At 47.1% G+C, this 26,812-nt stretch overlaps 2 protein-coding genes across 2 annotated transcripts in view; one reads left to right on the top strand and one right to left on the bottom strand.

The window, feature by feature from the left end:
* Window positions 1-360: 360 nt before the first annotated feature.
* C6H5orf52 (chromosome 6 C5orf52 homolog) lies at window positions 361-12,710 on the bottom strand. Its single transcript, XM_025388118.1, has 3 exons — window positions 11,106-12,710; window positions 7,727-7,835; window positions 361-671 (listed from the first exon to the last, which is right to left on the bottom strand). Exons 1-3 carry the CDS (start codon window positions 11,504-11,506, stop codon window positions 573-575), a joined length of 609 nt encoding a protein of 202 aa, XP_025243903.1. The 5' UTR covers window positions 11,507-12,710; the 3' UTR covers window positions 361-572.
* The window catches only part of SOX30 (SRY-box 30), a 71,709-nt gene continuing 56,360 nt past the window's right edge, over window positions 11,464-26,812 (top strand). Inside the window, exons 1-2 of the mRNA XM_025388116.1 lie at window positions 11,464-11,614; window positions 15,181-15,235. Of these exons, the coding sequence (XP_025243901.1) occupies window positions 15,184-15,235 (52 nt within the window). The 5' untranslated portion in view covers window positions 11,464-11,614; window positions 15,181-15,183. The remainder of the gene's footprint in view (window positions 11,615-15,180; window positions 15,236-26,812) is intronic.

Raw genomic sequence — 26,812 nt, 5'->3', positions numbered from 1 at the left:
TGCATTCTTTCAGATAAGGAGACGGAGGTTCAAGGAGGTGACAAAGTCACAAGGCTGACTGGTGGTAGAAATAGCACTTAAGCCAGGTCCTTCTGATGCCTCCCCCCGACCTCCTTACCACTGGGATGCCAGGCAGTGGCATTACTGAGGCCTTCCCATCTAAGGTACCACTGTCCCAGCACACTTGGCCTGGCATGTCACCTCAGACATGTGGGCAACAAGAGGTCAATCTTTGCCTTAAGCATGGAAGCTAGCTTGATCCCACCTTTTCGAGTTGAGCATCTACGAGACTATCAGGACCTCCTTCACCAGAATAGAGGGCATGCATGGGCAAGGAATATGAGGATTGCTGAGGATTTGTTATGCTCCGCTGTCTACTGGTTTCTGTTTATTGTTCTATAGTTGTGTAGGTTGCAGTTACTAGTTCTCCTCTGGTCACACTGGTGTCATCATGACTCTGGGGCAGATCCCTTTGCCAGAAGTAGGGTGGTTGGTCTTTCTTGGGAGACTGGAGTTTAAACTGGTCATGGTACCCCAAAGGTTAAGTACTGGTTGTTCATGGATTCATCTCTCTATCGCCCCAGCTTTCTGAGCTGCTCTGTCATGAACTTTTTTTTCAGGTGTTCATAGTAGTGGTTCATCTTTTTCTTGGTCTTCTCTAAAGCGTTCACCTTACAAAAAACAGAGGTGAGGTTAGGGTCACTTCACAGCGGGGCAGGCATCTGTGCTGCTGATGTGGGAGTGGGAAGAGTGTCAGCTGGACCCTACGTACATTCCATATACTTTGACTCACAGGGAGCCTATTTCTCTAGTTGTAAAAAGTGGGTATTAAGCTAGATAACTCCAAGGCGGGGAGCAGTGGCTCACGCCTGTAATCCCAACACTCTGGGAGGCCAAGGAGGGTGGATCACTTGAAGTCAGGAGTTTGAGAGCAGCCTGGCCAACATGGTGAAACCCTGTCTCTACTGAAAATACAACAATTATCCAGGCATGGTGGCCCATACCTGTAATCCCAGGTACTCAGGCGGCTGAGGCAGGAGATTTGCTTGAACCCAGGTGGTGGAGGCTGCAGTAAGCTGAGACCGCACCACAGCACTATAGCCTGGACAACAGAGTGAGGCTCCGTGTCAAAAAAAAAAAAAAAAAAAAAAAAAAAAAAAAGCTAGGTAACTTCTATGATACCTTCTGACAGTCTGCAGCCTAGGAGCCTGATTTTGACCTTAAAAACATCTCTAGGCAGGGCGCGGTGGCTCACCCTTGTAATCCCAGCACTTTGGGAGGCCGAGGCGGGCGGATCACGAGGTCAGGAGATCGAGACCATCCTGGTTAACACGGTGAAACCCCGTCTCTACTAAAAAATACAAAAAATTAGCCAGGCGCGATGGCGGGCGCCTGTAGTCCCAGCTACTCGGGAGGCTGAGGCAAGAGAATGGAGTGAACCCAAGAGGCGGAGCTTGCAGTGAGCCGAGATCGCGCCACTGCACTCCAGCCTGGGCGACAGAGTGAGACTCCGTCTCAAAAACAAAAACAAAACAAAACAAAAAAATCTCTATTTGGCCAGGCGTCGTGGCTCACGCCTGTAATCCCAGCACTATGAGAGGCCAAGGAAGGCAGAGGTCAAAAGATCGAGACCATCCTGACCAACATGGTTAAACCCCCTCTCTACTAAAAACATAAAAATTAGCTGGGCGTGGTGGTGCGCGCCTGTAGTCCCTGGTACTCGGGGAGGCTGGGGCAGGAGAATCGCTTGAACCCGGGAGGTGGAGGTTGCAGTGAGCCGAGATTGCGCCACTGCATTCCAGCCCGGCGACAGAGCAAGACTCTGTCTTGAAGAAAAAAAAAAAAAAAAAAATCCCTATCTGAAGACTGGTCAGAAAAAAGATGGCGGGGGTGGGGGCGGTTTAGGAGGGTTACATCTTGTCTCTCCATAACTTCTATTGCCCTGTCACTATTAATCATTTGGTGCTTCCCGCATGTTGTCTGTGACATCCCCTATATCACACTGAATTCTACTGATTTCTTCTGTTGTATAACTTATGTCCCCCAAAAGATGGTAAGGTCTGGGAAGCCACATCCTATGTCTTATTCATTTACTCCAATGAGCTAGCTACAGGAGAGGATACTAAGAAAAACTGCCACAGGTCTTCACAGTAACTACAATGTAGTCAGTAGGTAAGACACATGCCCAAATATTTCTTTTTCTTTTTTTAGACGGAGTCTCCCACTGTCGCCCAGGCTGGAGTGCAGTGGTGCAATCTCGGCTCGCGGTAACCTCCACCTCCCAGGTTTGTGCCATTCTCATGCCTCAGCCTCCCTAGTAGTTGGGACTACATGCGCCCACCACCACACCCGGCTAATTTTTTTGTATTTTTAGTAGAGATGGAGTTTCACTGTGTTAGCCCAGATGGTCTCGATCTCCTGACCTCGTGATCTGCCCGCTTTGGCCTCCCAAAGTGCTGGGATTACAGGTGTGAGCCACCATGCCCGGCCCACATGACCATATATTTCTAAGAGAGAAAATGATCCACCTCCAAAAGAAGCGCAGTGTTCAAGGAAGGGGGATATCGAGACAAGTTTCACTTGGCTGGGCGTGGTGGCTCATGCCCATAATCCCAGCACTTTGTGGGGCCGAGGCAGGTGGCTCACTTGAGGCCAGGAGTTTGAGATCAGCCTGGCCAACATGGTGAAACCCCATCTCTACTGAAAATACAAAAAAACCTAGCTGGGTGTGGTGGCATATGCCTGCAATCCCAGCTACTCAGGAGGCTAAGGCACAAGAATCGCTTGAACCCAGGAGGCGGAAGTTGCATTGAGCCGAGATTGTGCCACTGCGCTCCAGCCTGGGTGACAGAGCGAGACTCTGCCTCGGAAAAGAAAAGAAAAGCTATACAGAGAAGTTAGCATATAAACTGAGGCTAGGTTTTGAAGGATGGGGAGGTTTCGGGCATTTCGAAACAATGTGGTGGGTGGTGATCCTGTGAATGTATATTTTTAACAAGCCCTCCAGGGGTTTCTGATAAGCACTAACATTATCTGCAGACCCAGCACAAGGTTAAGCAAAGGACTTCTTCATAAAGGCCAATGTGGACATGATTACTTGACATGAGCAATTAAAGAGGGAGGGTGGGTACTAAATGACATAGTTCAAGTCCGTGTTCTCCAAACCTGGCTGAGCATCAGAAGTGTTTCAGTTACTTGACACAAACGTCAGCCCCAAGGATTCTTGCTTAATAGGGTTTGGATGGGGGCCAGCAATCCCCACTTTTGTCATGTACCTGAGATGATTCTGATCCAGCCATTACCAACTGGGTGCCATTACCACCATTTTCTTTTTTTCTTTTTCTTTTTTTTGAGACAGGTCTCACTCTATCGTCCAGGCTAGAGAGAGTGCAGTGGCACAGTCTTGGTTCACTGCAACCTCCACATCCTGGGTTCAAGTGATTCTCATGCCTCAGCCTTCCAAGTATCTGAGATTACAGGCTCAAGCCACCACACCAGGTTAATTTTTGTATTTTTAGTAGAGACAGGGTTTCACCATGTTGGCCAGGCTAGTTTCAAACTCCTGACCTCAAGTGAGCCACCTGCCTCGGCCTCCCAAAGTGCTGGGCTTACAGGTGTGAGCCACCGTGCCTGACCTTATTACCACCATTTTCTTTTCTTTTCTTTGAGAGTTTTGCTCTTGTTGCCCAGGCTGGAGTGCAATGATGCGATTTTGGCTCATCACAACCTCTGCCTCCCGGGTTCAAACAATTCTCCTGCCTCAGCCTCCCGAGTAGCTGGGATTACAGGCATGTGCCACCACACCCGGCTAATTTTGTATTTTTAGTAGAGAAGGGTTTCTCCATGTTGGTCAGGCTGGTCTCGAACTCCCAACCTCAGGTGATCCGCCCGCCTCGTCCTTCCAAAGTGCGTGAGCCACCGTGCCTGGCTTACCACCATTTTCTAGTCCACTCCATGACAGCAGGCTTTTTGGCCTCTCTCAACTAGTGATTTTACCTTGAGCATGACTCTTACCAATCAGGGTTTCTCAACCTTGACATTACTGACATTTTGAGCGAGGCAGTTCTGTGTGGTGGTAGGCTGTCCCATACACTGTGGGATATTCAGCAGCATCCCTGGCCTCTACCTATTAAATGATAGTAGCACCACTATCATTGTAATATCAAAAATGTAATAATCAAAATGTCTCCAGACATTGCCAATATCCCCTGAGGGGCAAAACCTCTTGAGGACCGCAGCCATAGATGAAGCAGTAGCAGCCATCATTCACTGTTCTTAGAGCATACTCAGGGGATGCCTAAGATGCTAGAACCTAGCTGTCCTTGAAATCCGTGGCTAGCCAAAGATGCCTCTTCCCCTAATGTGATCACATTTTTAGAGAGACAGAAACACTGCCACATTGTCACAGAAGCCTTCAAATCCTCTGAGTTCCTACAAGCTGGCATCTCCGCTAGTCACTGGGTCTATAAACTGGAGAAACCAGTGTCTGTCCTTAGGGAGAATATCCTGCATGACGGTTAGTCAGACTGGGGTTTGTAACTCTGCAGTGACTCACAGTGTGATCCTAGTGAAGTTCCTCCATTTCTTTTGAGTCTCAGTTTTTGAACTATTAAATGGGGGTAATAATGCATAATAGGTGTCAGGTACCTAAAACATATAAGGTCTCCGTATAGCTTTAAAAGGAAGCTTCTGAGACCAAGTGCAGTGGCTCATGCCTGTAATCCTAGAACTCTGGGAGGCTGAGGCCGGCAGATGACCCGAGGTCAGGAGTTCGAGACCAGCCTGGCTAACATGGTGAAATCCTGTCTCTACTAAAAATACAAAAATTAGGTGTGCTGGCACATGCCTGTAGTCCCAGCTACTTGGGAGGCTGAGGCGGGACAATCGCTTGAACCCAGGAGGTGGAGGTTGCAGTAAGCTGAGATGGTGCCACTGCACTCCAGCCTGGGTGACTCCATCTCAAAAAAAAAAAAAAAAAAAAAGGGCCGGGCGCGGTGGCTCAGCACTTTGGGGAGGCCGAGGCAGGTGGATCATGAGGTCAGGAGTTCGAGACCAGCCTAGCCAACATGGTGAAACCCTATCTCTACTAAACATACAAAAATTAGCTAGGTGAGGTGGCTGCAATCCCAACTACTTGGGAGACTGAAGCTGAAGAATGGCTTGAAACTGGAAGGTGGAGGTTGCAGTGAGCTGACATGGAGCTACTGCATTCCAGCCTGAGCAACAAGAGTGAAACTCTGTCTCAAAAATATAAATAAATAAAAATAATAAAAAAAGGAAGCTTCTGGGCAGCTGAAAGTTGGCACAGCCCTCAGGTATACATAAAGCCAACTCAGGAGCTTCCAGTTAAGAGTATTTCAGAGTTCCTCCTCTCACCTAAGGTGCACAACATTCCCTACTCACTGAGTTGGCCCCCAACTTATCCTAGGCCTCTCAAAATACTCCACACCACGTGGCCACAATGATTGGAACAGGGATGGGTCCATGAACCAAGTGGGGCCAGCTGGATTCCTTCTCCGGGATTTGTCTAACCGGAGCAGCAGTGGGAGCACTCCTTGTGGTCTACAGGCCAGGGTTTCCTGTGGCTTTGCTCCCCAGGGTCAGCCAGTCTGATAATGATACCAGTGTTCAGAAAGCCACAAAGGGCTGGGCACAGTGGAGCATGCCTGTAATCCCAGCACTTTGGGAAGCAGAGATGGGCAGATCACTTGAGCCCAGGAGTTTGAGGCTAGCCTGGGCAATATGGTGAAACCTCATTTCTATTAAAAGTACAAAACATTAGCTGGGCATGATGGCGCGTGCCTGTAATCCTAGCAACCTGGGAGGCAGAGGTGGGAGGATTGCTTGAACCAAGAAGGTTGAGGCTATAGTGAGCTATGATCATGCCACTTCCCTCCGGCCTGAGCAAAGGAGTGAGACCATGTTTCAAAAAAAAAAAAAAAAAAAAAAAAAAGAAGAAGAAAAAAGAAAAAAAGAAAGGAAAGAAAAGAAAAAAAAAAAAAGAAGGATACAAAGACGATGAGAGAAAATGGAAGACATACCTGGTGGTAGTATAGCTCCTGGCTTTCCCCAAAAACATTGGTGACTCTGCCCTGTCCATCCTTGATTATGTAAACCCAACTTCTCTCTTTTGCTTGAACTAGTTCAAGTTCAGTTTATATTACCTGCAACTGAGAGGATCTTAATAGATCCTATGTTACAAATGAGAAAGCAGAGTCTGGAGGAAGTGTGATTCACCCAGGGTCACACAAAGCTGGCTTTCCCACCTATTTCCACTGCACCACACCCATGGAAGTGTAGCAGAAGGAGAAATGCCCAGGTCCCTACTCTTCTTTTGGTGTTTGTGACCTTCAAGAGGATCTGGCACCATTTCTTAAGGATCTCCAATTGTTTTTAATGTTAGAATCCTGTGGGCCCATCCAGACTTGCCCCTGGAACATGGAGGGAAGCTCAAAAGAGTCAAGAAGGGGGCAGTGGCTGGACATGGTGGCTCACTCCTGTAATCCCAGCACTTTGGGAGTCTGAGGTGGGTGGATCACCTGAGGTCAGGAGTTCGAGACCAGCCTGGCCAACATGGTGAAACCCCGTCTCTACTAATAAAACAAAAATTAGCCAGGTGTAGTGGTGCATGCCTGTAATCCCAGCTACTTGGGAAGGTGAGGCAGGAGAATTGCTTCACCCAGGAGGTAGAGGTTGCAGTGAGTTGAGATAGTGCCACTCCATTCCAGCCTGGGCAAGAAGAGTGAAACTCTGTCTCAAAAAAGAAAAGGTGGTGGCAGCAGCTCAACCCTGGGCACCCTGCTCCACTTGAAAAAATGAGTGTGTTCCTGGAGTCCATCTTGTTCACTTGTCTCTTCCTAGTGCCCAATACAGTACCTATCCCAAGCAGGCCCAAAGGACAGGTTTAATGAATGCATCAATCAGGGTCTACGGGAATAGTGCAGTGACAGCACTCAGCATTTCAAGTAAGCAGGTCAAACTCTACCTGTCCATAGCAAAAAGTGGGAGAAGAACCTCCTCAGTTCTCATCTGGAAAATGGGGATAATCCCTAAAGGAAAATATCGACAAGATGGTGTTGAGGCCCATTCAAACTCTAGGACCCAAGAGTTTGGTTTTCTGTTTTTGTTTGTTTGTTTGAGATGGCGTCTTGCTCTGTTGCCCAGGTTGGAGTGCAGTGGCACAATCTCAGCTCCCTGCAACCTCCACCACCCAGGTTCAAGCAGTTCTCATGCCTCAGCCTCCCATGTAGCTGAGATTACAGGCAGGTGCCACCACACCAGGCTAATCTTTGTATTTTTAGTAGACACAGGATTTCACCATGTTGGCCAGGCTGGTCTCGAACTCCTGACCTCAAGTGATCCTCCTGCCTCAGCCTCCCAAAGTGCTGGGATTAGAGGTATGAGCCACTGCGTGCGGCCTAGGACCCCAGACTTTGTATAGGAGAAAATAAGAATCCATTCATGGATTCCCTAAATAGATAATATGTTTTCAGAAAAAAAGATCCAAGAGATACGGAGTCTTTTCCTCTGGCTCCCTTAGCCCAGGAACCTTGTGCAAGTCAGTAACCCCGAGTATCAAATTGCCTCCTCCGTAAAATGGGGCCTGCCTTAGGGCACCTTGATGACTCTCTATCACCTCTATGATCCCCCAGGATACAGGGAGAATGAAATAAATATGGGTCAAGCCACTAACACCCTCTAATGCAAAAGCTTGTGGCTACTTTACCTCCATCTCATAGATTCGTTGTGCGATGCGGTTATCATGAATAATCACCCGAGATAAATGGCTCTTGGGTAAAGTTTTTTTCATTGCTGCTTCACTGGAATTCATTACGCTGGAGCAGGGAGGGAAAGGTGGTACAGGTTACAGATGGCTGGAGCCAGGGCCAGAGCACATTTGATGGGGTCCTGAGGGAGTGGCTGAGGCTTCCCCAGGTTTCTTAGGACAAGTGCAGCTCTGCCATACTTTTCAGAAGAACAAGGGAGTAACCACAGTTTCTTGCTGTGGAAAAGGTACGCTAAAGGGGTATTTCATGGATACCTAGAAGAAAAGCCATTCTGAGGATATAAAAGGGCCCAGTGCAGTCCACAAGAGAAGGGTAATCAGGAACTCAGAACCATCCTCAGAAGCAGTCATCCTTTTTTGTTTTTTGTTTTTTTTGAGACGGAGTTTCACTCTGTCTCCCAGGCTGGCGCGCAGTGGTGCAATCTTGGCTCACTGCAACCTCCACCTCCGGTTCAAGCAATTCTCCTGCCTCAGCCTCCTGAGTAGCTGGGACTACAGGTACTTGCCACTATGCCTGGCTAATTTTTGTATGCTTAGTAGGGACAGGATTTCACCGTGTTGGACAGGCTGGTTCTGAACTCCTGACCTCAAGAGATACACCCACCTCAGCCTCCCAAAGTGCTGGGATTACAGGCAAGTGCCACTACGCCCACCCAGCCAAAAGCAGTCATCTTGATGATCCTTCTTAAGGATGAAATGGTGAGAGGAGTCTTAGAGGAGAGGAGTAAAGTTGTAGGGTAGGATTCAGAAGGATGAATCTGAGAGGTGTTTAGCTTGGGGGGCACTTGCTCTAGAGCATATGCCTCAAAGGGATCTGGGAGGTGGGGGGTTGGGGGAGTATAAATTAGAGCAGGGAGAAATGAAAATGAAAAGCTTGGACAGGTGTTAGGCTGGTTAACAGGGAAATTCTGGAAGAAAGTTTGGGGAGTTTAGAAAAGTGAGGGAGGTATGGGGTGGCCAAGGGTTTTAGGAGGCTCTGAAAGGTGAGAGGTGAAAGATGGGGTGGGGTGGGCTAGAATGGAGCCAAGTACTCCAGGTGAAAATACAACAATCTGGTCAAAATGAGAAAACGGTGAAAAGTGGAAACACTTCCAGGCACTGAGTTTTCACTTTTTGATAATTTGGTTACACCACGAAGTAGTTTTATGAACATATACCTTTAAATGGTTTTGTCCATTTAAAAATAATTGTTCAGGACCGGATGTGTTGGCTCACACCTGTAGTTCCAGCACTTTGGGAGGCTGAAGCAGGCGAATCACGTGGAAGTCAAGAGTTCCAGAACAGCTTGGCAAACATGGTGAAACCCCGTCTCTGCTAAAAATACAAAAATTAGCTGGGCGTGGTGGTGAGCGCCTGTAATCCCAGCTACTCGGGAGGCTGATGCAGGAGAATCACGTGAACCCACGAGGCGGAGGTTGCAGTGAACTATCGTACCACTGTACTCCAGCATGGGCGACAAAGTGAGACTCCGTCTCAAAAAAAAAAAAGTTCATATTTTCTTTCTAAAATGTGGAAACAAGATGTACAATATTGAATAAATTTTGGTATGTCTTAAAATAAAATACATGTAATTGTGTATGAAACATAGACACGGGTGGTGTATTAGATGGGAGAAGAAAGCAGGTTACTAGAAAGTGAACTTTTTGTGATGTATTGTTTTTTAAGTGTAAGCATGTTATCACATATATATATATATATATATATATGAATGGATCCCGAACAAAATGCACCAAAATGTTAACAGTGATTGTCCCTAGCCAATCATGCTGCTAGTCTGTCTTATTTTTCTTATTTTATTTTATTTTTATTTCTTTGAGACGGGGTCTCACTCTGTTGCCCAGGTTGGAGTGCAGTGGCACAGTCTCGGCTCACTGCAACCTCTGCCTCCCAGGCTCAAGCAATCCTCACACCTCAGCCTCCCAAGTAACTAGGACCACAGGCCAGCCACCATGCCTGGCTAATTTTTTGTATTTTTGGTAGACACAGGGTTTCGCCATGTTGACCTGGCTGGTCTTGAACTCCTGAGCTCAGGTGATCCACCCTCCTCAGCCTCTCAAAGTGGTGGGATTACAGGCATGAGTCACTGCACCTGGACTTATTTATCCATAAGTGTACGCTACTTTTGTAATTAGGACAAAAAAGACAACTGTGGAAGGGTAAAACATTTTGAAGGACTAGAATTTTTTTCTAACTGATGCCGGGTGCAGTGGCTCACACCTGTAATCCCAGCACTTTGGGAGGCAGAGGCAGGCAGATCACCTGAGGTCAGGAGTTCCAGACCAGCCTGGCCAACATGGTGAAACCCCGTCTCTACTAATAATACAAAAATTAGCCAAGCATGGTGGCGCACGTCTGTAATCCCAGCTACTCAGGAGGCTGAGGCAGGAGAATCGCAATTCATTTTCAGCCAATTTGGAACCGGAGTGTCGTGTATGTTTTTAGATTTACGAACTAGTATGAACAATCCAATTTCCCAGTCTCCCATTTACATTTTTCTGACCTCTATGCACAGCCTAGGTATGAGGTGATGGAAAAGGCTGGTTTAGAGATCAAGATGCTCAAACACAAAAGTCCCCCAAATCCTGATTTGTTGTTGTTGTTGTTGTTGCTGAAAAAAGAAATCCCTAAAACATTTAAGGACACATAAAACTCTTCACCCACTTAGTGGGTGCACCAAATTTACCAATACTAGAAGGGGAAAAGGGTGGCAACGACTGGAAATAGTCCCTTTCAAGTAATAAATGTCATTTTGAACCAAATTGCTTTCTACCTCAAGTTCTCCATGGACAGGAGCCTGAAGGATGCAGAGAGGGGGGGTTGTGGAATGAAAAGGAGCACGGGTAATTAGGGTTTGTGAGGATCCAGGCCAGGCAGAGGGAACTGGGTTTTTTTCCCAGGACCACTGGGGAACAGAGAGGCTGAGAAGGGGCATATGAGACGGATTCTAACTTGGGAGGACCCGGGCCTCGCCAGGCTCTAAGAGTCAGGGCTCACCCCCTAGGGTGCTGCGGCCACCAGATGTCATGCCTGGAGGACTAACGGGCCGGGACCGATTCTGAGAAAATGTGGACTGGAAATGGGGATTCCAGGTTCTCCCGGGATTCCGGGGCGACGGAGTTCGGGCTCCAGGGAATCCGAGCTCCAGGGAATCCGACGATTTAGACTGGGAAGGAGCTGGGGCCCGGGGCTACGAGGAATCGACTGTCCGGGGGTGGGAAAAAGGGCCGGGGTCCGGCTGAGGGAAGCGCCAGTCTCAAAGAGTTCGGGTTCCCTCGCGGGTCCGAGGGTCTGACGAACGCTCTGGGCATGCGGGCCGCACCTGAAGAGCACCGGCTGCTGCGCGGTCCGCGGCCGCGGGAAGCAGACCTGCGGCTGACCCCCTACGCCGATGTCTTGGCGGCGACCGAGTCTATCGCGCTGGTAGTTCGAGCCCAGCTGGTAGTTCGAGGTTGCGGCAGAACTGGTGGTCGCCTGGGGGGCGGTCCCATAGATCGTGGAGGATCCCAGGTCCCAGGTGACAAAGGGCTTAGTCGGCTGTGTCATTGCGGCTTCCCTATTGGAGAAAGAGTTGGAAACTGGAGGCTGGTTGCCAGCCCAGCTAGGTGGCCGCGCGCTGACGCGGAGTGAGTGCCTGGGCGGAGCCCTGAGCCGAGCGCCGCGCGTTGCCTGGGAGACACATACTGGCGGCGGGGAAAGGGATAGGTGCTGTTGGACATGCATGCAGAGCCCGGCGGCTACGGACGCAGTAATATTGTCCCTCGGCGGCCGCCGTGGTGAGACCTGGCGCGTTGCCGTGGAGACGGACGGGTCCGGAAGAAGTGGGGTGCGGTGAGCTGAGCAGATCCTATCCGCTTCGACGCGGGGACGGCGGTGACCCGGTCTTGCTGTCGGGGCGGGTAACGGGTTGAGCCAGGGTGGGGCTGCTCAGGGGCGTGGAGCTGAGGCCTGGATTTCTCTGAAGACCCGGCACAGGCGATTCCTTTCTGCGACGAGAGACAATTGCTATGGAAACCAAAGTGCTAGGCCAACGGGGATTGAGGCTCCAGCATCAAGACTGGTCTCTTTCCGGAAGACCCTTGCCCGAGGCTTCGCTGGGCGGCCGCTTACGGAACGAATCCGCCACTCCCGTGAGGGGTCTTGACACCTAGCAGGCGAAGAAGCCTATTCCAATGCCAGCGCCCCCAGGAAACCTACCTGGCCAACCCCTATAAGTGGTGCCTGGCTCTCGTTAACTCTTCGACTTCGTTCCACGTTTGTAACCTAGTGTTTCGCTAACGCCCCGGGGTGTTTGTTCGCTTTTCCCACACATAATGGGCCAGAAAGACTTGCTTCGGGACTTTGCTTTATGACTCTGAACAAGTCATTTTTTCCCGCTGGGTCTCTCTTTCCTCTTGTGTAAAATGGAAATATTAACTCTAGATGCCGGTCTGATTAGGTTTGAAGATCGAACCAGATGAGGGAAGCCAAAGACTTTATAGGCTGTAAAGTGGTGAAACTGAGCTGCTACTGAGTTGCTATTTTTTTCTCCCCTCCCTCTGCCTTAAGCTAAACGTTCTTCAGATCTCTTGTGATTTCTTCAGGCGGTCTTTGTGACTCCCTAGCCTCCGACCTGGAATAAATCTCTCTTTACATGTCACTTCCACAGAGCCCTGCATTTTAACTTCCCTATCCAAAGCAAGAAAAATAGTTATCATTTTCAGAGGGCTTACTCTGTGCCAAGTCCTGATAAAACTCTTTACCTGGATTATCTCATTTAATTTCACAACATCCTTTTAAGGTAGCCACTGTTATCCTCTTTTCAAGCTCTGTCTGCCTGTAATTGCCTATTTAATGTCTGTGTCCCCCACTAGACTTTGAGCTCTGAGAAAAGGGGCCATGACTGTCTTGTACATTTCAGTATCTCCAACCCCTAATATGGTGCCTGATAAATATTTCCTAACTAGCATGAAAATGACCCTCCTCCCATCACTACCCTCACCCTCAAGAGCATTGTCTCTCCTGCAGACTTTTAGTTGCTGTGATGAACAGCACTTTCCTTTATTCCCATCACTCACTGGGCACTGGTTTGAGGGGCCATCAGTTCACTTCTCTCTGGATTATCTGATGATGAGGATCCAGAACGTCTCTTAGCATTTAGGCTTCCACCTTGGTTCAGGAGGCTTTTTCCTTGCCTGTCATATCGTCTCTAGAACAAGGCAGCCCTTGCTGCCCTTCCTGGGGTGAGCCTGATGCATTTGAGTCCAGGGCATTGGCAGGTAGGATTTGCCTATGCAAGCTTTGGCTGTTCTTTTTAGTAGCCTCAGGACCACCCCCATCCCCACTCAGCCTGTTCCTGGAATTCTAGAGAAAAATGGCCAGGCTGGGGGCCATGGCTCATGCCTGTAATCCCTGCACTTTGTGAGGCTAAGACGGGCAGATCACTTGGGGTCAGGAGTTTTAGAGACCAACCTGGCCAGCATAATGAAACCCTGTTCATACTAAAAATAAAAAAAATTAGTCGGACGTGGTAGTGCCCCCCTGTAATGCCAGCCACTCGGGAAGCTGAGGTACGAGAATCAGTTGAATCCGGGAGGAGGAGGTTGCAGTGAGCCAAGATCGTGCCATGCACTTCCAGCCTGGGCGACAGAGAAATACTTTGTCCCAGATAGATAGATAGATAGATAGATAGATAGATAAATAGATAAAATTGCTGGGCGCGGTGGCTTACACCTGTAATCCCAACACTTTGGGAGGTCACGGAGAGCAGATCACTAGAGGTCAGGAGTTCAAGACCAGCCTGGTCAAAATGGTGAAACCCCATCTCTACAAAAATTAGCCGGGTGTGGTGGTGCCTGCCTATAATCCCAGCTACTCAGGAGGCTGAGGCAGGAGAATTGCTTGAACCCAGGAGGCAGAGGTTCCAGTGAGCCGAGATTGTGCCACTGCACTCCAGCCTGGACTACAGAGCAAGACTCTGTCTCAAAAAATACATTCATTAATAAAAATAAATTAATGACTTTGCCTCACTCCCCAATTTCAGCACCCGGGCATTGTGCCTTGTAGCACATCCTAGCTGAGCATCTAAGCACAAGCCTCTGCTGACCCCTTTTGGTCTCTGTGGGATCTGCCCTAGCCCAGCAGCCAGAGCCCCAGGTGCACATTTGGCATCTTCTGGCCTGGTGACCTCACCTGTCAAAATGCTTTCCCACCACTTATCTCGTGGGGTCCTTCCTACAATCCTGGGAAGTGAGGAGAGCCGGGATTCCCATTCTCACTTTACAAATGAGCAGCAGGATCCTGGGATCCAGGACCAAATCTACCACTAATTCCTTACCTGACCTTGACAGGTTGCCTTCCTACTCCTAGGTTCCGTCACCCATTGATGAAATAGGAGAGGCGATCTGCACAAGACAGCTATATGGTCTCTTCCAACTCCCCAGCCTCTCATAGTGGAAAGGTGACTTGCCCAAGATCAGAGTGAACCAGAGCTGAAGCACTCCCAGTCTGCAGGTTCCCATCACTGATCAGGAAAAGCCAGAGGTGTCTCAGCAAAGAAGAAAACCTGTTCTTCCACCTTTATGTTCTGATCGTGTGTTCAAGGGCCACATAGGTGAGTGGGTGGGTGGGTGGGTGGATGGATGGATGGATGGATGAGTGGTTGGATGAATGAGTGGTCGGATAGATGAGTGGTCGGATAGATGAGTGGAGGGATGGATAGGTGGGTGGGTGGGTGGATGGATGGATGGATGGATGGATTGGTGAGTGAATGGATGAATGGATGGATAGATGAGACAGATATGTCACAACTTTAGCACTCACTCTTAGCAGCAACTTCAGCAGCTAGCCACCTCCCCCTGCTCCCTGACAAGTTACCTCTCTGATTCCAGCTGGGTAGCCCTTTGGCAGGATCCTCTGGATCCACTAAATTCTGAATTCTTCACATTCTGAAATCACTGCTCCTGCCTGACAGCCTGGAGCTAGGACCTGCAGTGTGGGGAATAAGTCTTCATCCCGGGCTTCCTTCTTGACATGTTATCAACCACTGTGCTCAACAGCTACAGCCGTGGGAGGAGAGTCAGTGGCCAGGGGCCATAAATGAAGCCTCCAACCATGGGCATTCCTCACAGAGCAGTTCCTTTTTGCCAGTAATGGCTGAAATAAGCTCTGCGCTCATAATGAAGCTGAGGATCACTGGGGCGGCCGCCTGGCATGGGAAGAGCATGCCCTGTGCATCGTATGGCCTGGTTCACATCTGACATTAAGTTCCTCCACCTCCCTGTGCCTTGGTTTTCTTGCCTGTAAGATGGGCGTGATGCCTGACAAGTGTTGTTGTGGGGAATGAATGAGGTAAGGTATAAAATGCCTCGCAGGTCATAGGTGTTCAGTAAACAGAAGTTCCCTTCTTTTTGTTCCAGGTCATGGAGAAATGCTGTAGAGGAAAGGAACAAAGTCTACTGTGCATCCAGCAAGGTTTGTATGTATGTACGTATGTATGTATGTATGTATTTATTCTGAGATGGAGTCTCACTCTGTCACCCAGTCTGGAGGGCAGTGGCACGATATCAGGTCACTGCAGCCTCTGCGACCTGGGTTCAAGTGATTCTCCTGCCTCAGCCTCCCGAGTAGAGTAGCTGGGATAACAGTGGCCTGCCACCAAACCCGGCTAATTTTTGTATTTTTAGAAGAGACAGGGTTTCGCCATGTTGGCCAGGCTGTTCTCAAACTCCTCACCTCAGGTGATTCCACCCATGTTGGCCTCCCAAAGTGCTGGGATTATAGGCGTGAATCATTGCACCCAGCCTCAAGGTTTTTAAACTGGTAAGTTTTTCCAAGTACTCCAAAGCAGTGAAATGCATTTGGTGGGGGAATGAAGGGAGGGGAAATGAAATGTATTTTCAACAAAAAATGAAGTTGTGTTCAAACATACTTAATCTCTTTAAGCGATAGTACCATTCATCTGTCCGCTGCCATCATCATAGAACTTCAGGCACAAGGAATACTCCACAGAGATTTTCCAGCGACAAGCCGAACTCATCTCTTTATTTCACAGGAGTCTGGGGCAGCAGTCAGGACTCCTATGTCCCATCCCTCCGCTTCTTGGGTGAGCCTCTCTCTCATCCACATCTCCCTAACCCAGCCTAACTCTCCCTAATGGTCCATCCATCCCAGAGTGGGTGACAAGTTCTTCAGGTACCTGGTGGAAGAGGCACCTGGGTTGGAGTCCAGCTTTGATGTTAAAGAGCTGACCTTGGCCAGGCATGGTGGCTCACACCTGTAATCCCAGCACTTTGGGAGGCCAAGGCAGGTGGATTACCTGAGGTCAGGAGGTGGAGACCAGCCTGGCCAGCATGATGAAACCCTGTCTCTACTGAAAACACAAAAATTAGCCGGGTGTGGTGGTGCATGCCTGTAATCCCAACTGTTTAGGAGGCTGAGGCACAAGAATCGCCTGAACCCAGGAGGCGGAGGTTACAGTTAGCTGAGATTGTGCCACTGCACTCCAGTCTGGGTGCTAGAGCCAGACTTCATCTCAAAAAAAAAAAAAAATAGCCAAGCAACAACAACAACAAAAAACACCTCATCCATAAAATAGGGCTAATAAAATGACCTATTCTGCTGTTGGGAGGATTCAGTGAGATCATGTTTGAAAAGAGCTGGGCCTTATACCTAGCACATGAGTGCTCAATAATATGTTAATCTGCTAATAGTTTTGATGACCTGAATGGGATCCCAGGTGAGATTTCATTTGAACTGAGGTGTGTGTGTGTGTCTACTGGACTAAAGAATCTTTCAGCTGGGCATAGTGGCTCACACCAATCCCAGCACTTTGGGAGGCTGAGATGGGAGGATCAGTTGAGCCCAGGAGTTTGAGACCAGCTTGGGCAACATAGCGAGACCCTGTCTCTACAAAAATACAAAAACTAGTCAGGCATGGTGGCATGTGCCTGTGGTCCCAGCTACTCTGGAGGCTGAGGTGGAGGTGGGAGGATTGCTTGTGCCCAGGAAGTCAAGACTACAGTAAGCCATGACTGTTCCACTGCACTCCAGCCTGAGTGATAGAGTGAGACCCTGTCTCAAAAAAACAAAAATCAAACAAAAAAAACAACCTTGGGCCCATCTCCTTAGCTTCAAGATTCCATTTCTCCCACAATGTCTTCCCATCCAATACCTCTCCATTCTTCACTCACTAATTTGTCTTTCTTTTAATCTTCTTCTCTCCCAATAACTAAGTGGCTTTCAAGAATTTCATTGCTTTGAAATTTGAACCGAGATCACACCACTGCACTCCAGCCTGTGTGAAAGAGTGAGACTCCATCTAAGAAAAAAAAAAAAAGGGACTATCCTGCAAGATGGTCAGTCAGACCAGGGTTTGCAGCTCTGCAGTGACTCATTGTGTGATCTTAGTGAAGTTCTTCATCTCTTTGAGTCTCAGTTTCCTGAACTATTAAATGGGGGAAATAATATATAATAGATGTCAGGTACCTAAAACACCTAAGGGCTACATATAACTTTATTTTTATTTATTTGTGATAGATAAATAAATTTTTATTTATTATAGATAAATTCATAAATGAGTTATAATTATTTATATTTATTTAAATATTTATTTATTTAAAATAAATAATATATATTTATTTAAGATAAATAATATATTTAAAATATATATTTATTTGAAATATATCTAATATAATATATATTTAAAATATTTATTTGAAATACATATTTACTTAAAATAAATATATAAAAATAAAGCTATATGGAGCCCTTAGGTGTTTTAGGCACTTGACATCTATTATGTATTATTACCCCCATTTAATATTTCAGGAAACTGAGATTCAAGGAGACTCAGAGCGAGAAACAGAGTTTTGCTCTGTGTCGCAGCCTGGAGTAGAGTGGCACAATCTTGGCTTACTACAACCTCCACCTCCTGAGTTCAAGGGATTTTTCTGCCTCGTCTTCCCAAGTAGCTGGGAATACAGGCGTGCATCACCACACCCAGCTAAGTTTTGTATTTTGTAGTGGAGACGAGGTTTCACTATATGTTGGCCAGTCTGGTCTCGAACTCCTGACCTCAGGTGGTCCGCCCACCTCAGCCTCTCAAAGTGCTGGGATTTCAGGCGTGCGTCGCCATGCCTTGTCCTTCATATAGCTTTAAAAGGAAACTTCTGGACAGCTGAAAGATGGCACAGCCCTCAGGTATAAAGCCAACTCAGGAGCTTCCAGTTAAGAGTATTTCAGAGTTCCTCACCCCAACTAAGGTGTAAACATTCCCCACTCACTGAGTTGGCCCCCAGTCTATCCTGGGCTACTCAGAATACTCCATACCACCTGGCCACAATGATTGGAACAGGGATGGGTCCATGAACCAAGTGGGTGGGGCCAGTTGGATTCCTTCTCCAGGATTTGTCTAACCGGAGCAGCAGTGGAAGCACTCCTTGTGGTCTAGAGGCCAGGGTTTCCTGTGGCTTTGCTCCCCAGGGTCAGCCAGTCTGATAATGATATCAGTGTTCAGAAAGCCACAGAAGGCTAGGCATGGTGGTTCATGCCTGTAATGCCAGCACTTTGGGAAACAGAGGCGGGCAGATCACTTGAGCCCAGGAGTTTGAGACCAGACTGTGCAATATGGTGAAACCCTATTTCTATTAAAAATACAAAAATTACCTGGGGATGGTGGTACATGCCTGCTACCTGGGAAGCTGAGGTGGGAGGATTGCTTGAACCCAGGAGGTTGAGGCTACAGTAAGCTGTGATCACTGCCCTCCAGCCAGAGCAACAAAGTGAGACCCTGTCTTAAAAACAACAACAACAACAACAACAACAAAAGGGCAAAAAAAAGAGAAGGATACAAAAACAATGAGAGAGAATGGAAGACATACCTCGTGGTAGTACAGCCCCTGGCTACTTTCCCCCAAAATGTTGGCGACTCTGCCCTGTCCATCCTTGATTGTGTAAACCCAGCTTTTCTATTTTGCTTGAACTAGTTCAAATTCAGTTAATATTACATTAACTGAGAGGATCTTAATAGATGCTATTTTACAAATGAGAAAGGAGAGTCTGGAGGAAGTGTGATTCACCCAGGGTCACACAAAGCTGGCTTTCCCATCTATTTCCACTGCACCACACCCATGGAAGTGTAGCAGAGAAATGCGAAGGTCCTTACTCTTCTTTTGGTGTTTGTGATCTTCAAGAGGATCTGGCACCATCTCTTAAAGAACTCCAACTGTTTTCTTTTTCTTTTAATGGAGTCTCACTCCATCACCCAGGCTGGTCTCGAACTCCTGACCTCAAGTGATCAGCCCACATCAGCCTTCCAAAGCACTGAAATTACAGGCGTGAGCCACCACACCCGGCCTCCAACTGTTTTCAACTTGGGCTCAACCCTGGGCTCCTGCTCTGCTTGAAACAATGTGTATGTTCTTGGAGTCCATCTTGTTCACTTGTCTCTTCCTAGTGCCTGACACGGTACCTGTCCCAAGCAAAAAGTGGGAGAAGAGCCTCAGTTCTCATCTGGAAAATGGGGATACTCCTGGAAGGAAAAAACTGACAGGACTGTGTTGATGCCAATTCAAACTCTAGGACCCAAGACTTTGGTTTGGTTGTTTTTGTTTGTTTGTTTGTTTTTGCGACAGAGTCTTGCTGTGTTGCCTAGACTGGAGGACAGTGGCATGATCTTGGCTCACTGCAATCTCTACCACTTAGCTTCAAGCAATTCTCGTGCCTCAGCCTCTCATGTAGCTGTGATTACAGGCGCACACCTCCATACCTGGCTAATTTTTGTGTTTTTAATAGAGACAGGGTTTTGCCATGTTGGCCAGGCTGGTCTTGAACTCCTGGCCTCAAGTAATCCATCTGCATTGGCCTCCAAAAGTGCTGGGATTAAAGGTGTGAGCCACTGTGCCTGGCCTAAGACCCAAGACTTTGTATGGGAGAAAATAAGAATCCATTCATGGATTCCCTAAATAGATAATGTACTTTCAGAAAAAAGACCCAAGAGACATGGAGTCTTCCTCTCTGGCTTTCTCAGACACCTTGGGCAAGTCAGTAACCCTGCGTGTTAATTGCCTTCTCTGTAAATGGGTCCTGCCTTAGAGCACCTTGATGACTCCCTATCACCTTTATGATCCCCCAGCATATAGGGAGAATGAAGTGAATATGGGTCTAGCCCGTAATGCCCTCTAATGCAAAAGCTTGTGGCTACTTTACCTCCATCTCATAGATTCATTGTGCAATGCAGTTATCATGAATAAATAAATTGCTCTTGGGAAAATTTTTTTTTTTTTTTTTTTTGAGACAGAGTCTTGCTGTGTCGCCCAGGCTGGCGCGATCTCCGCTCACTGCAACCTCCGCCTCCTGGTTCAAGCAATTCCCCTGCCTCAGCCTCCCAAGTAGCTGGAACTACAGGCACGTGCCACCACGCTTGGCTAATTTTTTGTATTTTAGCAGAGACAGGGTTTCACCATATTGGTCAGGATGGTCTCAATCTCCAGACCTCATCATCCACCTGCCTCGGCCTCCCAAAGTGCTGGGATTACAGGCATGAGCCACCGCGCCCAGCTGGGTAAACATTTTGTCGCTGCTGCTTCACTGGAATTCATTAAGCTGGAGCGGGGAGGGAAAGGTGATACAGGTTACAGATGGCTGGGGCCGGGGCCAGGGCCAGAGCAGAGTTGATGGGGTCCTAGGGAAGTGGCTGAGGCTTCCCCAGGTTTCTTAGGACAAGTGCAGCTCTGTCATAATTTTCAGAGGAGCAAGGGAGTAACCACAGTTTCTTGCTGTGGAAAAGGTATACTAAAGCGATATTTCATGGATACCCAGAAGAAAAGCCATTCTGAGGTTGTAAAAGGGCCCAGTGCAGTCCACAAGAGGAGGGCTATCAGGAACTCAGAACCATTCTCAGAAGTAATCTTTTTTTTTTTTTTTTTTTGAGATAGACTTTTGCTCTTGTGGTCCAGGCTGGAGTGTGCAATAGTGCGATCTCGGCTCACTGCAACCTCCACCTCCCAAGCTCAAGCCACCCTCCCATCTCAGCCTCTTGAGTAGCTGGGGCCACAGGTGAACCACCATGCCTAGCTAATTCTCTGTTTTTTTGGTAAAGACGGGGTTTTGCCATGTTGCCCAGGCTGGTCTCAAACTCCTGAGCTCAGGCGATCCACCCGCCTCAGCCTCCCAAAGTGATGGGATTGCAGGCATGAGCCACTGTGCCCTGCTGGCCAGCGTGCTTGACCCACCTTCCCTTCTTTTTTTTTTTTTTTTTTTTTTGAGACAGAGTCTTGCTCTGTCACCAGGCTGGAGTGCAGTGGCATGATCTCAGCTCACTGCAACCTCTGCCTCCCACGTTCAAGAGATTCTCCTGCCTCAGCCTCCTGAGTAACTGGGACTGCAGGTACATGCCAACAGCTAATCTTTGTATTTTTAGTAGAGACGGGGTTTCACCATGTTGGCCAGGATGGTCTTAATCTTTTGACCTCATGATGTGCCCACCTTGGCTTCCCAAAGTGCTGGGATTACAGGCGTGAGCCACCACGCCTAGCCCTACCTTGCCTTCTTATGGGGAACTACAGTTAACCCTCAGTTGATGAAGGGAAGTCTTTACATAAGAATGCTGGCTAGTTTAAAAGGCAGAATGATAGACTTAGAAAATCAGCTTTTTGTAAATATTTATGAAATAATCAATTCAAGCAAGGATCACTAATGGATGCCAAAAGCAGTATTTATAAGATTTTTGGGAACCAGGATAGTCCCAAAATGTTATGACATTGCCCCACAGATTATTTGTTAATTTACAGAGAGAAAAACATACAGTTACAAGGAGACCTTTGTCACCACTTTCAACTAGTCATCAAATTTAACATCACGAACAGTGATGTAACCTAAATCTACAGAGCACCTGATGTCCTGCAGTGTGGCATGTACAGAATCATGGGTGAAGACTGATCTAACCATTAGATCAATGAGTCACAACCTTCCCCATACGTTAAAATCAACTCAGGGCATTTTAAAGCTCCCCATTCCCAGTCTGCACCCAAGCTAATTATATTAGAACCTCTGCAGGTGGGATCTAGGCATTAGTGTTTTGTTCCAGCTCCCAAAGTGATGTCAAGGTTCTACCAAGATCGAGAAGTACTGGCTTAGAGGAAGATGTTAAAACACACCAAAAGAACATAATCAGACATATTCAGAATATGAGATATTATTTAAGATTACTGACTTGGCTTCTTCAAAAAGTAAATTTTTTCAAGAAGAACAGTATCTTTGAGCATGTGTACTAGGAGAAAAAACGAAGCAAATGAAAAAGGAGGAGAAACAAAGAAGGAAAGAAAAGGTAAGTGGGGATTGTTCCAAAATAAGAGATTTAAGAGACATAATAACCAAATACAATGCAAAACTCTTGACTGGATACTGGCCTAAAAACCATTAAAAACAGCTCTAAATTCGCTGTGGAAATCTGCAATTACAAACAACCCTAGGTTTTAGTGGTTTGTAAAACAAAAGTTTATTTCCTGTTCAAGTCACTTGTACTATCAGTTGACTATGGGTATATTCTTGATAGCTGTCTTGATCCCTGTGTCTTTATTAAAAAACCCAGGAAATGATTAGAAAAGCTTCTGTACTGTGCAGCATGCATCTTGCTGCTCACAGTATGTTTGCCGAAGCAATATGGCCAAGCGCTAAGATTACAGGGCAGGACTGTGTCATCTTCCTATAGGGAAGAGGAAAATCAATAATTTTGAGTAATAATACAATCTACTGCAACTATTTATTAGTGGATACTAGGGAATTGTTAATTTTACAGGTATGGTAATGTTAATGTGATGTGTAAAAGACTAATCTTAGGAGATACGTGAAGAAGTATTTTAAGGATGAGATAGTAAAAAAATAGATTGACAGTAAAAGCAAAAGTGGCAAAATGTTAACAACTGCTGAATCTATTGGTGGTTTTACGGGTATTTATTATAATTTTTTAACTTTTCTACATGTTTTGGGTGGAATTGTGCCTCCCCTAAAATATGTTGAAGTCCTAACCCATATACCTGTGGATGTCAGTTTATGTGGAAGTAGGGTCTTTGCCCTCTTGGCTACTGTAAGCAATTAAAATAGGGTCATTAGGGTGGGCCTTTAGTCCAGTATGACTGGTTTTCTTATAAGAAAACAGAGACACACAGAGAGGAAGAATGGCACCTGAAGAAGGAAGCAGAGATTGGAGTGATGCATCTACAAGCCAAGAAAGGTCAAGGATTGTCACGCATCATCAGAAGCTAGGAGAGAGGCATGGAAATCAACGCCATCACTACTCTCATTTTACAGTTGTGGAAACTGAGTGGAGAGGGGTTAAGTGACTTGCCGAAGGTCACAGAGCCAGCAAGTGGTGGTGCAAAGATTCCAATCCACGAATTTCAACTCAGAGCTTGAATGCTTAGCCACTGCCTGGCACCACCTCCTCTTCTCTCCATGTTTTTATTCACCAGCTCTACAATAGTTTCTGTCTGTGCTAATCATTTTAGCACCCTGAATCCAAAGAGGGATGTGTCATCCAATCCTTTAACTCATCCAATTCTTCAATTCCCGAACATAGTTTATTCATGTGTAGCCATTACGAATTTTGTCATGTCCTTGTACTACTTTTTAAATTAATATTATTATATTTGTCAACTCTCTTCTTTTTAAATCTTTTCATTGAAAAGAAACATGTATATACAGAAAAGTGTGCAGTGTCCCGTTGTCTGACTGTACCACAGTTTATGCATCACATTGTTGAATAGACATTTGGGTTGTTTCCAGTTTGGGGTGGTTATGAGTAATGCTGCTGTCAACATTTTTGTGCATGTGTAGTGTACACATGCCTGCATTTACGTTGGATGTATACCTGACTGGAATTTCTGGGTCATGGGAAAATGCATTTGTTCACTTTTATATTTTTATTTTTGAGATGGAGTTTCGCTCTTGTCCCCCAGGCTGGAGTGCAATGGCGTGATCTTGGCTCACTGCAACCTCCGCTTCCCCCGTTCAAGTGATACTCCTGCCTCAGCCTCTGGAGTAGCTGGGATTACAGGCACCCGCCACTACACCTGGCTACTTTTTTGTACTTTTAGTAAAGGTGGGGTTTCACCATGTTGGTCAGGCTGGTCTCGAACTCCTGACCTCAGGTGATCCATCCGCCTTAGCCTCCCAAAGTGCTGGGATTACAGGCATGAGCCACTGTGCCCGGCTGCATTTGTTTACTTTTAATAGATAATTTCATACTTTCTCCAAAGTGTTTTTTGCCAATTTACATTCCCAACAACAGTGTATTAGTGTTCTTGTTGCTCCACATCCTCACCAGCAACTGGTACTATTAGTCCTTTAAAACACTGTGCAACATCATTCTGGCCTGCATGTAATGGATCTTTTGTGGTATACATTTTCATGATGATGAATAATACTGAACTTCTTAAATTTCTTATTTTATTGAGACAGGATCTTGCTCTGTCACCGAGGCTAGAGTGTAGTGATGTGATCATGGCTCACTGCAGCCTCAACCTCCTGAGCTCCATTGATCCTCACTACTCAGCCTCCCGAGTAGCTGGGACTACAGGCTTGCACCACCACAACAGGATAATTTTTGTATTTGTTTGTAGAGATGGGTTTTCGCCATGTTGTTGCCCACACTGGTTTTGAACTCCTGGGCTCAAATGATCTGCCTGCCTTAGCCTCCCAAAGTGTTGGGATTATAGCAGCCACTGCGCTTGGCCATCTTTTTTTATTCTTTTTGCCAGCTGGATAGCTTTTATTGAAGAACGTATTCAAATCCCTTGTCCATTTTTTTCAACTCGTTTTTTACACTTGAATTTATGTGAAAGAAAAACTTTGTCATTACTATATATGGAAAATCAGTATCACATGCCAAAAATAGAGTGACTATTAAAATAAATGAAATTCCAGTATGCTCATTCTTTGTGGTAGGAGAGCTTTTGTTTTCTTTTTCACTTTGCCAACAAGGAAAGGAAGCTCTTAACATTACCAGACACATTCAAACTCATGTAAGAAGTCAGCAGCAGAATGAGATGTGGCTCAGAATTCCTTCCCTCTTTCAGTGACTTATGAAAATGTTGGAGAGGAGGCACAGATTAAAAGCCAGACAGAACTCTCTTGAGCTCTCCCTTAGGGTTAGCATTAATACCAGAGGGCATTTGTTAAGCATGTGCTGTGTGCCAGACACTGTACTAGTCACATTACCTAGGCTATCTCATTTGTTTTGCACACTGCCCTTAGAGGTTGGGTTCTGCAACTTTGGTGTGTGGCTTCTATGTTTGATGGCCGGAGCTCCAGCCATTGCGTCTATATTCCAGGCAAGAAGAAGAAAGAGGAAGGGAGCAGAGGGTCATATCTCCTGCCTGAACCATCTCTGTGGGGTTTTTACTGACATTAGCTGCCCAAGTTCTGCTTACATATTTTTGGTCTTTCTTATCTAAAAGGGAAGCTGGGAAATGTAGTTCTTTTAGCTGGGTGCTTGGCTACCTCCAACAACATAGGCTTTTTTTTTTTTTTTTTTTGAGATGGAGTCTCTCTCTGTCCCCCAGGCTGGAGTGCAGTGGCACAATCTCGGCTCTCATTGCAAGCTCTGCTTCCTGGGTTCATGCCATTCTCCTGTCTCAGCCTCCCAAGTAGCTGGGACTACAGGTGCCCGCCACCACGCCCAGCTAATTTTTTGTATTTTTAGTAGAGACAGAGTTTCACCGTGTTAGCCAGGATGGTCTCGATCTCCTGACCTTGGATCTGCCCGCCTCGGCCTCCCAAAGTGCTGGGATTACAGGCATGAGCCACCATGCCCAGCTGGCTATTTTTTTTTTTAAAAGGAAGATGGAAAAATAATATTGGATGGGTGACTGGAAGCTTCTGCCACAGAAGCCAACAGGAGTTTTAAAGGAGCAGTCAAACAAACCCTGTTAGCCTGAGCCATCACCCCTGAACTCTCCCAGTCTCACAACAGACAGTCTATAGAAGCAGAAGATAAAGAGGGAAAGGAAGGGATAGGAAGATTGGCTGGAAATTCTTAGTGAGACGTTACTCCCTTCCCTCTCTATACTTGTCTTCACCACCATCTGCCTCACCCCCCAGCTCCCAGTGCAAAGAAAGTAGTGGGAGGGGGCGGGAAGGGGGGCTTCTAGGGCAGGAAAAAGGAGGACTGCTTCCTCCCTGTCCAGGGGTTCTAGGAAGCTGGGGACCTGCAGTTTTCCTGTAGTTGCCAGTGTAGAAAGGTACCAGGAGGGTCACTGGGAGATCCCAAATCCTGACAGCTGTCACTCTGCCACACCTCGCACCCTCCCAAGGAATGTATGTGAATGCAGAGACCAGTGACTGCATCACACTTGGAGGTTTCTGGAGTGGCCTGGGCCAATAGATGACAAGGAACAGTGATGAGGTGTGCTTGACAAAAGATGGGGATACCCGAGTCCCTTTCAGCCTTTGGTGCCTGGAAAAAAATCATCACAGGCCTTACAAATAGGAGCTCAGAGGTTACAGCGGGAGGAGCTTGGAGTTTTGCATAAGGTTACTGCACAAGTAAAGTCATCCCTGCTAGAGAGGGCTTGAAGAAAGAGAAAGCCAGTTGGGCCAAAGGGACCTAAAGGTGCTCCTCTGCAAGGGATCATCAGGAACAATGGAGGATCAGGATGGTGTAAAGATGGCTCAGGAGCACCAGGCACCATGTGAAGCAGGAAGACAGAGCACTTCCCAGCACCAGGCTGAAGGTCACTCACATGAGGACCCTCTGCCCTCCCTACATTCCAGCCCAGCCCTCAACATGAATGAAACCTTGAAGAGAGGCCTATGGTACAGAAGAACTCAGAACCAGACCATGCCTCCCACCTGCATCCCGGCTGTTGAATGGGAGCCGAGTGAATGAACAGACTCAGGGTCTCCCACTTTAAGCCCCTTCAGTAACAGGCCTGGCCTGTACCGGGCTTGAGTAGGGGGAAAGGGAGGAAGAAATAGGGCTCACAAAGAATTCAGATCACAGGGCCGGGCGCGGTGGCTCACGCCTGTAATCTCAGCATTTTGGGAGGCAGA

Source organism: Theropithecus gelada, chromosome 6 (genome assembly GCF_003255815.1).
Source record: "Theropithecus gelada isolate Dixy chromosome 6, Tgel_1.0, whole genome shotgun sequence".
Classification (NCBI taxonomy): domain Eukaryota; kingdom Metazoa; phylum Chordata; class Mammalia; order Primates; family Cercopithecidae; genus Theropithecus; species Theropithecus gelada.
The sequence above is the reverse complement of the archived record's forward strand: the minus strand, read 5'-3'. Positions and strand labels throughout refer to the sequence as shown.